At 41.8% G+C, this 13,651-nt stretch overlaps 1 protein-coding gene across 1 annotated transcript in view; it reads left to right on the top strand.

The window, feature by feature from the left end:
* LOC308125596 (partitioning defective 3 homolog) overlaps positions 1 to 13,651 on the top strand; it is a gene marked incomplete at its 5' end in the record, with an annotated part of 413,756 nt that overhangs the window by 151,455 nt on the left and 248,650 nt on the right. The window contains 2 exons of the mRNA XM_080489471.1: positions 7,630 to 7,805; positions 12,111 to 12,242. Coding sequence (XP_080345597.1) covers positions 7,630 to 7,805; positions 12,111 to 12,242 — 308 coding nt within the window. The remainder of the gene's footprint in view (positions 1 to 7,629; positions 7,806 to 12,110; positions 12,243 to 13,651) is intronic.

Here is a 13,651-nt window from a genome sequence, read left to right on the forward strand (position 1 = left end):
CCCTAATTGTCAATCGATCTTTAAGTCTCTTTCTACCCTGCGTTTGTTCCAGTGTTGTCCACACTTTCACATGCTTTTCAATTTAAATGGAGCAGAGAAAGTAGTGATCCAGCCAGACCAGACAAATGCTCAATCCGCTCCTGCTGATTGTTTTTACATACAGTGGAAGATACAGCTTACATTGCAACAGTGGATCCCTTCTTTAAAGTCACTGATTGACGATATATCTCACAGGCTTTTTTGCATGAAGGCTGAGTGGGAGTGGATTTCCCCCGCTGATCCCTGCAAAGTAAACGGCCGTCATAGAAGCAGAAATACAGACGCTCAGTCTATCCTGACCGTGTCCTCTCCGTAACCTCATCAGTATGCCGAAGCACCGGCTCCATTACCTTGACTTGGCAGCCAGTCAGAAGGGAAGGGCCACTCCCTGCTTCCCAGGTACAGTGAAGTAAAGGCTCCTGCCTTTATCCCATTCCAGTGATTGAAAACTTCCAGAGCCAATACATTAGCACTGACCGTCCCCTCCCGTCTCTTTCGCCACCGCGCTGGAAGTTGATTTTGCCGTGCATTTAGAGCAACTGGAATAAGAAAGTGGACAAGTAAGTGTTATGAGGTGATGGCAAAGTTTGAGCGGTATTAGTTTGTAGTGTGTATGAAGGTTGGATTAGGTTCACAACACAACAGGCGATGAGCTTCATCTGAGGCCCCGTTTACATGACATTACAGGTCAATACGCATCGTTTCTGTTTCTTTTTCAGAAAGGTTTTTTGTTTATACGGCAAAATCTTGAAAATGGTGGTAAAATGGGAACAACCCTGAAAATGATGTAGTTAGCACGGCCAGTTAGTACGGTCACTAGTGATTGTTGCTGCTGTTTGCTTGTAGCAGCATTTTTGAAAAGTTGCAATTTATCCCGTTTCCACGGCGACCGAGTCAGAGCATCTTCGAAAAGTAGGGTTTTCAGTCTCTCCGAGCGACGTTGTTGTGTAAACGAACACACAAAACACCATGAAAAATGTGTATTTTCACTTGAGAACTTCATGTAAATGTGACCTTAGTCTTTAAGTAAAAAAAAACTCAACGCTGGACTGAAGATGCACGTTTTGCCATCAAAAACAACATTTAACATCATTCCAAATAATCAGCCCAGTCAAATCAAGAAAATGCTTCCAGAACTGACCATTTAATTCCTCTCACTCACTCTGCTCTGAATTTCAGTTACATTTTTGATTTCTTTTTAAACTTTAGTCACGACATAACACACATTGGTTCTGTTTTGATCTGATTGGGTCTGAGGTTTTCTAAAACACACTAAACCAGACTCAAAGTGTCCTTTTAATAATTCTTCATCACTTGCACCTGCTTCACCTGCTTACAGTTGTGTTTTGTTCACTCAACGTCACCAAACGCGTAAGACAATCATAAAATTTAACAGTTTATCGTCATACAAAATAAGTCAACAATACAGAAACATCAAAATAACACAATAGTTTGTAATAGAAGTGGAATGCCCTGTTGTTCTCGTGCATATTCTCATTTATCGAGGGACTGATGGTGAAGCTTTTTTTTCTGGCTGCACCAGTAAGTCTACTGTTAGTGATTGCTTTGAGTTTGATTAAAAAAAATAGGCCAGTAAAAAACTCAAATAAGCAGCCTCAGATCAGTGTGAATTCCTCCCATTAACATTGTTCAAACAGCAGTAAATGACTTTACTATTGACTTTCTGCTATGAGGATATATATATATGATGGTGCTTTTATCCACCGTGATTCATTGGAGCTAATTTATTTCCCGGCCAAACAAGGTGAGTGTGAAAGATAAATAAAGGACAGAGCAATACGAGGTAATAGCCCCGGGAGAGTCTGACCTCTCAGCGGTGAATTGTGGTGTGTCTACATCTCAATGACCCCGTGCCCTGACCATAATCCCTCACTACAGGGGCTGGATTAGGGCCTCGACTTATTACCCCCCCCCCACCCCCACGCAATGGTCTCGCTCCTGTTTCGGCCTGGATCGATTGCAGACACGGTCTGAAGTGGCGGGGCCGGTTATTAAACGTGGGACCGATGAAACCCTTCGGACCGCCGGGATAATCCCATCACAAATTAAGTGAAGGAGAATTGGTCGGGGAAGAGTAGATGGTGGGGGTGTAATCTTCATATTGTGACCCCTGAGTGGCAAACAGACAAACAAGCACACTCTCGCTTGTTTATGATATGCTAATCTTGGAGGATTTGTTTTTGCACCTATCATGGATCTGCTTTTTATTAAAGAAAAGATCTCACTTCATCATGAATCCTCTGTGTTTGGACACTATAATCAAAGCGTTAATATCAGTACATGTGCATTGGGGAGATACTGCTCATGCATCTATAATCAACAACAATACGATCTGATTAAACAGAAAAACTGAACCATTGTATTGTAGATTAAAATATTATCTTGTAGATCATATCATCCATGATGTAATTTAGCCTCATACAGATTTTTTTGCTTGCTCCTTAAGCTGAATTCATCTGTTGTAACAAAGTCATATATTAATGTTTAACTAAAATCAACCTTATTCTACATCCTTATGAGCTTTTTTTTTTTTTTTTTTTTTTAAGGAATCTAAGGTAAACAGAAGAAGCGCCTCTTTGGATTTTGTTTTCTAACAAAACATTGCACACACTGAGTTGAAAGAAGAAAGAGAAGATGATCTGAAGCCGAGAAAATCCCAAAATACAATTTTGAATGCATCATAATCTGGAGTTTTTCTCCATGAACCTCCCCACGATAAGCTGCAGTTTTTCAGTGGCCCATTAAGCTTGGGTTTAAGTCGACCTGCGCTCTGCTCAGAAGTCGTCGGTACTTTGTTCCATGAGACGTAATCCCAAATGAGGCATGTAGGCAGCTGTAGTACTCACAAACAGGAGGAGCAGCGTTGCCTCATATGTGCCGACAAGAAGTGCTGCAGTTCCGAGGAATTGAAGAAAAAACACTTTTTTAAAAACTTGTGTTTCGCCCTGTTTTACACACTTGAAATCTGAGCGTTTACCAAAATATTCGGTGACTCCGAGGACCGTTATCATGTAATTAAGCAATGGAAATGCACCAAAAAATTTTCTGTCATCACTTTGCATCGTGTAACATTGGTTAAACAGGGTCTTATTTAGTTAAAATATATATATTTCTTTTCTAAAGTTACTGTTTTATTTTCCGTTATTCAAATGAAAAGCTAGTGAGGATCATTTCGTCGAAACTGTATTTTTCAAAATAAGCATCCATCCATCCATCCATCCCTGGAAAAGAAAGCTCTCATTTTGTATTTTAATTTCCATTGTATATACAGCGGAGGCATTTTTCGCATCATTATTTAATTGAAGATTGTTTTTCAAGTTATGTACTCCTGTACTATTGATTGTCAAAGAAGGTTTACTTTAGACACAATAAAGCATGTTGAATAACCTTTTAAAAGCTTTTCTGTTGTTTTTAGTTATTAGTGACATCTAACTGATCCAGCATCTCTGTGGTCGAGGCCCAGTTTGAACACATTAAGATTTTAAGGCATCATTATGAAACCTGGAGTAGCATTTAAACGTCTTTTGGGCACCCTCAGATAAACAGGCTTCTGGCCACACATGTAACAACAGTTGGTCTAATTCGTATCCGTTGTTTGATCTGCATGTTTGGAAGCCAAAATAACAAAACGACACAGATGATCATTCTTTTACAGCAGACGTCTCCGTCTGCTCGCATTCGGAGGCACTCAAGTCGAATAAAGCAAGACTGATGTTGTCACTGTTTCCAAACACCCAGAAACATCCAGTAAGAGCTGCGAGCCTTGAGATGTTCTGAGAAATAGGTACATCAGAGCTTTTAATCCGTTGTTCGGCGGGCGACCCTGTCCAGTCGAAAATACAGATACGCAATCTTGTTACGCGAGGATTCGGAATCATTAACCGTCTGACAGTTTCTCCTGTTCGGCTTTCCCAGTCTTGTCTTCCTGAGTCACGGTCACTTCCTGTCTCCCTCGATTTTTCTGTCATCTTTAATTCTGCCGTGTAGGATAATGCCGGACGTTAATTACCCCCTCTGTCGGAGGTGAATATCATTATAAAGCCCTGAACTGGACGTGAACCAGACATTAATGCCATTATTGAATCTCCGGCCTAATTCAAATGTAAACCCACGATGACCGGCCGTCTCGCTGCTTCATGTGGATTCTTCATTTGATTTTCCGTCGTCCGTTGTGGAATAAATAAATGAAACACATGTACAACAAAGGAAGACATATCGTCTTAGAAGCCGCTGCTGAGTTTTGTCTGTGCAGATTTAACTTTGTTGGAGTTTTCACAGCTATCAGTGACTCCCACGTGGGAGATAGGGTTTTATGAAGTTAAGTTGCTCCGAAAAAAAAACAAAAAAACCCCAGCTTGAAACCCCCTGTCGTCAGCGGAGAAAGTTCCTCGAAGTTTCCAGATGTCATCAGATAGTCATTTGCATACGAAACCTCGCTGCCGAGGGAGGGGCTTTGTGGCTTGTGCTGTGACAACAGATCTCTTTTGACTCGCGTCAGATAATACGGCAAATGTTTCTGTGCTGACATCAGCCAAAAAGAGAGCTTTGAAAAACCCGAAATGTTCGGAAACCCGGCGGCAGCAGTGAGAGTGTCGTAACACACAGCTTGGATTTAATGACGAGGATCATTGTGGATGTAAAGCCACTAAATCTTGGGTGTGGGTTTGCTGATTACTGTTGTTTGCCCTTGTGAAGCACATTGTCAGCATTGTTTTTTAAGCCACATATCCTTAAAAACCAAAGGAAATATGTAAAGGAACAGAAGAGACGTTTCTGTCTGAGTGAGATGCTCTATGAAAGTCAGCATTTATTGTCACTGTTAGTAACTATTTGAAGGAAACATCACAGATATTTCACACAAAATGCAGTAATCCACAGCCGGAATGTGTTTTCATTTCAGACAAGGTTTCTTGTTTACACGGTAATGTTTTGAAAACGATGTCAGTTTGAATGGAAACGGCAGAAACACTGAAAACTACGTAGTTGGCATGCCAGACCACGAGTTGGCGCTGTTAGTAATTTTTGTTATTAAACCACACACACACGATTGCTCCCATTCAAAGTGGATGGGATTTTGGGAAAATGGGAGCACATGCACACAAAGCACATACATATGTGTAGATAATTTGGGAACTCTGCGCTAGGACGTTTGTTCACAATTCGGGCGTTTCTGCAAAAATTGCAAAAAGAACCTGCAAAATATTTCCCATTCAAAGTGTATGGCATTTTGGTAAAAAATACAAAATGGAGGGGATACTCGTCGACAGCGAGCGACAGTAGCGCACAACATGTGATCTGACATCTTCTAGTCATAGTTTATTTCTGTTCAAAACCTACTTCTTCTGTTCTTTTTGATTTAGAGTGCGCCCTCTACTGGATCAAATGCTCATTCCAACACATTGAAGCTACAGCAGTACACAGGGAAGAGACTTTCGCCCAATTCAAAGAGCACACATCTGTTTTTGTGGGTACGCAGAGCATGAACGAGCCTCTGTCGTCCAGTAAATGTGTGTTTACTAGCAGATTGCAGAGAGTCTGTTGAGTTGTGTCTGTGCATGCTGCTCCTCTTTCTCCTCCTCCACAAAGCTTCTTTCCACACACTGATTTTTGACAGGTCAGTGTTTTAAAGACCTTTAAAGACTTATCTGGGATGGAGAAGCGCTTTAAGCCTTTGATTGTGGATGATAATCTCTCTCTAAATTAAGTGTCAAACAAGAAGGGATTAAATTAGATTAGTAGGTAAACTGAGTATTTATATTGAGAATAAAAGAAAAAAAAAAGATACTATTGGAAGTTCAGGTGAATGATACGATTGAAAGAGGTCAAAAACACTATCTTATCACGATCTGCTCGTCTTCCTCGTCTGGCCTCGTCACTGCAAGAAACACTTCCTGTCCGACACCAAACTCCCCAATCTTGTCAAAGTGTCACATACGCACGAGTTGCTACACATCGTAAGCTGTGATTAAAATGCGTCGCTTCCACCACTAAGACTCGTCTCCGGTGTATCGGTTAGGAGCTTAGCACCGCGCATATGCTCGCTGCAGTGATCCGGCAACGGATGACAGGTGGTTCCTCAACTATTTGCATAATTATGGGTGTAACGTGCAGGCTGCTCGTACGTCATAAACAAATCCATATGGCCTTTTGGGAAAAGTCAGGATGATATACGCGGCGGCTCACGGATACCATCTTTCTCCGTTGTAACACTTTTCTTCTAGATTCCTTTCGGAATGTTTCAATGTTGAGAGAATTCATTCCTCTATTGGCAGCTCTGAACCAAAGTGGGAACTTTACACCAAGCCTTCATAGCAAATTGTTCGACTCGGCAGCTGTAACAGGGACCGGGCTTTCCTGTGTAATTTTCTCGTACATGTTCGACCGTGGGGGTGACGCCGGTTATGAGACCCCGCTGGAATCCCTGGAAACTTTCAGTTGGTTGTTGAACGCAGCGGAACGACCCTTATCTTAACAGCCAGAGTGTGATATACGAGCAGCTTTTCAGCAATTATAGTTGTAAGTGTTATTTTTAGAGCGACCAGGCGTGCGTAATCACATGTATATTTTTTTCGGATATTTACTTTGGGGTAATTTTCCAACTTAAAGCAGTGTGCACAGAAACTTCCTTTCACGATAGTGAGGCCGAAGCCAAACCAAAAGTTCCATAGTCCCATTACACAATGTTTTCTTTTGGAGTTATTAGAGCTTTAAAAAAAAAAAAGTACAGTACTTAGAATCACCACTATCCATGTTTCAACTGACATTATGGAGCCGAAGCATTAATAATGAGTAACTATGGAATACGAAAGTTGTGTGATTTATCTTTTGGAACTATTTTTGGGAATTGGTTTCTTTCGGTCTGCCCATTCATTCGTGTGCCTCTGTAATCTCCAACAGTGTCTATAATATGTGGTTGGCTCAAGGAAAAGTGCAGGCTGTGGGTGAAAGGTTGAGAGTAAGCTTTCTTTACCTTCTGTCTGGGATATGAAGACTGAACACTGATATCAAACCCCCTGTGGTTACATCCAATTAACCACCCCAACCAGTTCTCCACCGCTCCTGTCGGAAGCCACTCGATGACATTGTTTTCACCACTAATGGGATTACTGATATGCCGCAAACGTCGACAGTTTGCACAGTCAAGCTGTGCAGAATTGTATATTATTGATGCTTTTCCTCGGAAACTAAACTAACCATATTTTATTAATCCCCATTGGGGAAATTGTGTAAACATGGGTTTTTTAGAATGTACACATTTGACCGAGTTCACTGAATGACCCAATTTTAGATTTTGATTGTCAAAGCCATATTCGTGAAAGACATATCAAAAGTATTGTGATGGAGTTTTTCTTTTCTTTTTTTTTACAAGTAGACTCTGGAACCGAAGTTCAGTTTCTTTCAAGTGGACTCCAATGAAATAATCAAAAAGTGGTCATCATCACCTCAGGATTTTAAATGGAAAAGCTATTGAGCTTTTTCCATCCATCCTTCCATCATGTGTCAATGCCCTTTCTTCTTTCTTGTTCTTTTTCCCTCCATTCATCTTGTAATATGATTCCCTTTCCGCAGGCATGGCTCTCAATGTCCGTCGGAGCAGTGACCCCTCCGCAGCTGCCCTCGAAGTGGACGAGGTCCCGGAGGAACCGTCCAGAAAGAACCCGGCTCGCTGGTCCACGACCGCCGGTTTCCAGAAGTACGGCCACAAACCGCAACCGGGCGGCGGCACCGGCAGCCTGGAAAGAAAAGTAAGATAAGAAAACTACACGAAACTTCAGCTTTCAGCTGTCGTCGAGAGAAGTGAGTCAGTCACGTTCGGAAAATGTGTCAAAACCAAATTATAAAAACACGACTTTCACATTGCATTTGTCGTTACACCACCGGGTACTGGTGTTACGGATTCAAACAGCATCTTGCCCAGAGGTGCTTCAGTAATAACGTCGGCGATATGTGCTCTGAAATCTTCCAACCTCCAGCAGTCTCAGTTTTTAACTTTTCCCCTGCTTCCTCTGCTCATTTTTATTCCCTCTCTTCCTCTACGCCCCGAATCAAAGGACCGGCAGTCAGATAGGACGCTGGCGCTGCCCTGCTTGCCGATCTCCAGCAGTGGCACTGATAGACTCTATCTGACACTATTCCCTCTGATAACGAGGTTTCTTCTCTTTTGAACAGACGAGCAGAAATTGTTAAACACCGTCTCTTTGTTCCGAACTCACCCTTTTGAAGCTTTCTCTGATTATGAATCCGATCCGAATAAAGAATAAAACAGTGCTCAGGTACATCTTCCCCGTTGCTTCCAAAAGAAAATGTAGCCAATTAACTTCTCACAAATGGCCGCCCCCATGAGGCGCTGACAGACCTTCACTTCTCGCTGAGAAAGAGAGTGTGTGGTTTTTTTGTTTGGTTTTTTTTTTCATTTAAGGGGTGGGGGGGTGGGGGGATGATTGAGTGCTCTGAACGTGACACAGCAACGCTCTGCATGATTAGCGCTCTCAGGAGCGGAGGCTTTATAATCCCATTTAAAGACACTTTGGTTGTCACAGCCCAAACAAAGGGAGTTCAGGCTGAATTGCTTATTAGATCTCTCTTTTTGTCAGTGAAACCTCCTTTTAGTCCCATTATGAAGCTGAAGTAAAAGACGAGGACCAAAAGTGAAACTACAGCACTGTCAACACTCGGTTTCTCTCTAATGCGAGATAAGTTTGATATAATGTGTGGCTTCTGAACCACTGACTGAGAACTCGCATCTGATTTGACCACTTTTTTTTTTTTTTTGGTAGCCTGCAAAAATCTCAGTAATAATAACCAACAGTTGACAAAGTCAATATTGTTCCTTCAGAGTTGCTGAAAAACCAATACAATGCCACTAACAAAGATATGTGTACATTTTATGTCTGGAGTTGAGATTATTTTTGGTGGATTTGCTGACAAATGTTACAGATAAATCTTGTTAATGGTGTCAAGTTCTCTTTTGGGTGATACTCTGAAAAATCCCAATGTGCAGTATTTTTGATGTGTGTGTTGAGCTACTTTCTGTTTACGTCTCTTGTGCCAATATGATATTGATTAACCTCTATATTGAACATTTCTCAGTTTTAAACAGCCTTTTAAGAACATAGCATCGTCTGCAAAATGTTTTGTGTCTGCAAGTTAATGAGGTGCAACAGTGTCTGATGTTGTTTTAATGTCTCGGGAACCATTTACGTGATGCTTTCGATTGAAAATAGAAAACTTTTGTTGTGTTTTTGGGGTCTGTGTACATGACAACGGCGCTCAGAGCCACTGAAAAGGCATCTTTCTGAAAACGCTCCGATTACGTCTCCGTGTAAACGCAACTTTTCTGAAATGTTGCTCCGGCGCATGCACATCGTGGCTGGAGTAAATACATTTTAAGCACATGCTCAGCAGCTGGACAATAACAATAAGAGTGTCGTGACCCCCAGTCCATTTTCTCCCGGTTGTTTTATTTTGACAGTCACAGTAATAACAATCGAACTTGGTCGTCTGTCCACTAGAATGTCCATGTTCTCCTCCCATTGTTGACGTTTATAGCGTGTTGTTCTCTGCATGCATCTGTGTGGTTTGATTACCAAAACAATGAACAGCGCCAACAAGTGGCCTTGCATGCCAACAACGTCTTTTTCAGCATTTCAGCCATTCGTTTTCAAAATGTCGCTGTGTAAAAGCGAAACATACACACAAAAAATATGTGTTTTTCTTTGATATGTTGGGCAAACTGGGTAAAGTGAAAATATAGTATTCACACTTAAACACAGCAGTGGAGGCCGCTGGTCGGAAGTGGACACTGAGTTTATGTCAGCTGAAAGTTGAGTTCCAGTCTTTTAAATTAGCAGTACTTGTTGCTTTATTTAATGTGGCTTAAGCACACAAATGTGAGCAAGTCTTTTTACTGTAATGTAGCCTGAGCCACAATGAAAAATCCATCAGCATGAAATAAACTGGAATCATCCTTTAACGACGCGTGATTGATAAACCGGTGACGTCCAAGTGTCCCGTTTTAGCTCTTGACTCCCGTCTGGAGCAGGTGATCAGTTATATGAATTACAACAATTTAAGTCATCATCCTGTCAGCCGCACTCGGAAGAGTATAGTATGAAAAGTAATGAGCTACCATGAGGAGGCTGTCATTTTTTATTTTTTTTCAGCTGACAGAACCATTAAAATTTTTCCAATAAAAAAAAAAAAAAGAGGGTGAGTCCTCCAGATCCCCAACTCCTCTTCCAAAACACCCAACTGTCATATATTCACCGTCAGTCCCGGAGGAAGTCTATTTTTATACAATCCATAACAGATGTTTAATGTATTAGTCAGCATGGACGTATTTATTTCTTGGCATAAACCGTCTCAGAAAGAACCGTACGTCCGTGGTGAGCATTGCCAGGAGAGCATATGGAGGCAAGCTGTACGCACGGCACAACTACCTACAATATCTCTGTTGTGTGGGATCCTTTCCCTCACACGCCACAGCCGGCCTTGTTCTCCTCGGCCCCCAGAGAGAGGCCCCCGGTACGGCCGAGTCGGGCTCGGCTCTGCTAAATCTCCTCCGTCGTCAGGTAGCGCCGTAAACTCATCACGTCGCACAATGACTTTACAATGCTTCATATTAAGGGCCCGCCATGCTTAGCACGGTCGACTGGACGGCTCGGGCAGTCAATATGAGGCCGTTGATTTACTGCCACCCCTGTGCGATTTGGCACTTTTTTAACGGTCTGATGTGTCGTAAAAGTTTAGAGAGAGTTCCTCCTGACCTGAGCCCTCGATAGTATTGAGTCCTCGTGTCCAGCTTGAGTTTTACAGTCCCGTCTGCAGTGCTTCCTCAGTGCTTCACGCCACACTAAGACACACATGGCTTGTAACGGCACACAAGGTATACGGAACTATCCTGTTATGTCTTGCAGTATTATGCAACTTAGCAGGCAAACCTTGCTCTTTCCCTTCCTTCACTCCTTAACAACCCACTTGCTGTTGTGTGTTTTTTCTATATTAGCTTCACCGGTGTTCTTTTCCGGCGTAAAGCCTCATTAAAGGTTTCTAGACTGCTGTCCGTGTTTGTCTAGTTCCGGGGTGTCAAACTGATTTCAGTTCAGCCCGATTTCATCTTGAGTGGGCTGGACCAGTAAAATAGTCCCCTAATCACCTACAAATTTGAACTTTTGAGGCTTTTCTTTGTTGCAACGCAGAGTATATGTGATGAAAATGTCAATATTTTCACAAAACCAAACAATTACTACCAGAAACGACTACAATCTCAACTTACAAATTAAATGAAACCCTCTGGTGCAAAATACAGTGAATAATCCCAAACATATAGCTGTTGCATTATGCATGTTTTCACAAACTTTGAGTCCAATGCTAGTTTGCCAACTTTCATAGCAGCATCACTGATATCTCAGCTCGGGTCTCAGCGTTATTTGATAAAAGAATTAATGTTTTCTTTGAAATTATAAAAATGTGATTGGTGGTTTGTCGGGCTGGATTTGGCCCACGGGCCTTATGTTTGACACCCCTGGTCTCCTTCTTCAGTTGCTGCAACTCATCAAACCATAAAATCAGTCATTCCGTTCTGGCGAATCATCCCACTTAGATTTTTAAAATTGATTTGCTCTCCATTTCATCATTTTTATTCAAGCAGCTTCACCCACGACCTTCAGTTGTCGGTATAAAATCCAAGGCGAGCACGTCTGGTTTGCAGTCTTGTGTGGTGGCAGATGTGGGTTGTTTTCTTTTTTTGCTACTGGCCATTGTAATGGGTCCACTTAATTCTGCTGGTGTTTGACATTACCTTGGCATCGGATCTCTGGAAGGTGCTTTTTGTGTAATGGAAGAGCTCAGCTGTGGCCGTCTCATTATGAAAAAGCCTCTTATTAGAAGCTTGGACTTAAATATATGAGCAAAGGTCAGAGGGTGAGGGTAGAATGTACTGAGACGTGAATGGAAAAAGTTGATCCAAGCAAATAAGAAACTTTGCTACAATTTGATACAACACTTTGGAAGTATTTTAATATGATTCTTCATCTCTTATTACTCTGCAGGGTCGAGGAGCCCACGCCTACCGGAGTCTTCCTCGAGATGCGAGTGGCTGGACCACTCAGTTCCAGAGAGAGATGACTCGATCCTCCCTCAGCGCCAACCATCCAATGGTGGACCAATGGCTGGACCGACAGGTAGTGTGGCGCACGAGTACAAAAACCTCTGTCTTCATGTATGCATGTGTGTACCGATTGACAGAACTTCTATAGTCTAAAGCAGGGGTGTCAACCATAAGGCTCGTGGGCCAAAAGCGGCCCGCAAGAGGCTCCGATCCGGCCGAACCACCAAAGAAATTGTGAAAAATTTAAAGGAAAACGTTGATTTTTAAAAAAAGTTTCTCAACACTGAGACCCGAAACTTAGATATTGTGATGCTGTCATGAAAGCTTGCGACCTCGCTGCTATCAAACTAACCTCAAAGCCATGCTGTCAGTCACTTTCTAAAAAATACCCATAATGCAACAACCGTAGAAGTTTTTTGAACATTTCAATATATTTTGCAGCAGAAAGTTTCACGAAAATTGGCATTATATTGATATTGTAGCAATTCCCCATAGTAATTAAATATTGTCATCACATATCCTCTGCACCACAAACAAATACGTGTTTAAATTTAAAGATGATTATTTCACTATTTTACCAGCCTGGCCCGATCAAGATGAAATTGTGCTGTATGTGGGGTTTAAGCTGAAATATGATTCCAAAGCATCAAAGCATAAGGTAAACCAATATCTTGTACTGGATATATTAATTATAACTTACTAACCAATTGGTAGCCTTCCCATGTGAAATGTTTCTCAGTGCACCTCTCACTTCATGGAATACCGATCACACCAATACAGCAACAAACACAGACATAGTAAATGTAGAAAGTTCATGAACTGGTCTAACGTGTTCAGTGCCATCGCCATTCATCCCAAACCAAACCTCATAAAAGAGCCTGTCTCCCTAATAGAAGTAAAGTAGGTCTTCATCCAACAAGGCAAGGATGCTTATACATCAGTTCCAGAAGGTAGAGGCAGTTAATAAGGCAAATACTTAAATATGTCAATACATATACTCGGCCTTTTTGTCACATGGCGTCGTTGGTTTCATTCACATTTATAAGAACAGTAGCAAGCGTACAGATATGATGCATCGGTTACAAATGAAAGCACGTTACTTGTCTCCACAGAAGTGTTTGCTCTTTTTGTTAATACTGGGAAGCAATTAAAATACAATTTATTAATTGTAAAGCATATATAATTAGACACACATTCATTTTGTACACACATAATTAGCCCGGGTAAGCTGAGATCTCATGAGCGGGATTCGAACCCGCCGCCCTCCACTGCTCTTAATGTCCGTTCACACGTTTCACTGTTGAAAGAACACTAATTCAGTCACTTTATAAGATTATAATCCATGTGTAGTAGCAGTAAGCAGAACACACCATAGTAAGTAACAACTGAGGAGTGATTCCAGCCCTACTGGCTGCTCACCGCCCACACCAGCTTGAAACAGAGTCCGTGAATGGCATCTAACTTCACACTCGCACTCTTATG

The sequence above is a fragment of the Lipophrys pholis genome (genome assembly GCF_963383615.2).
Source record: "Lipophrys pholis genome assembly, chromosome: 20".
NCBI classification, from domain to species: Eukaryota; Metazoa; Chordata; class Actinopteri; order Blenniiformes; family Blenniidae; genus Lipophrys; species Lipophrys pholis.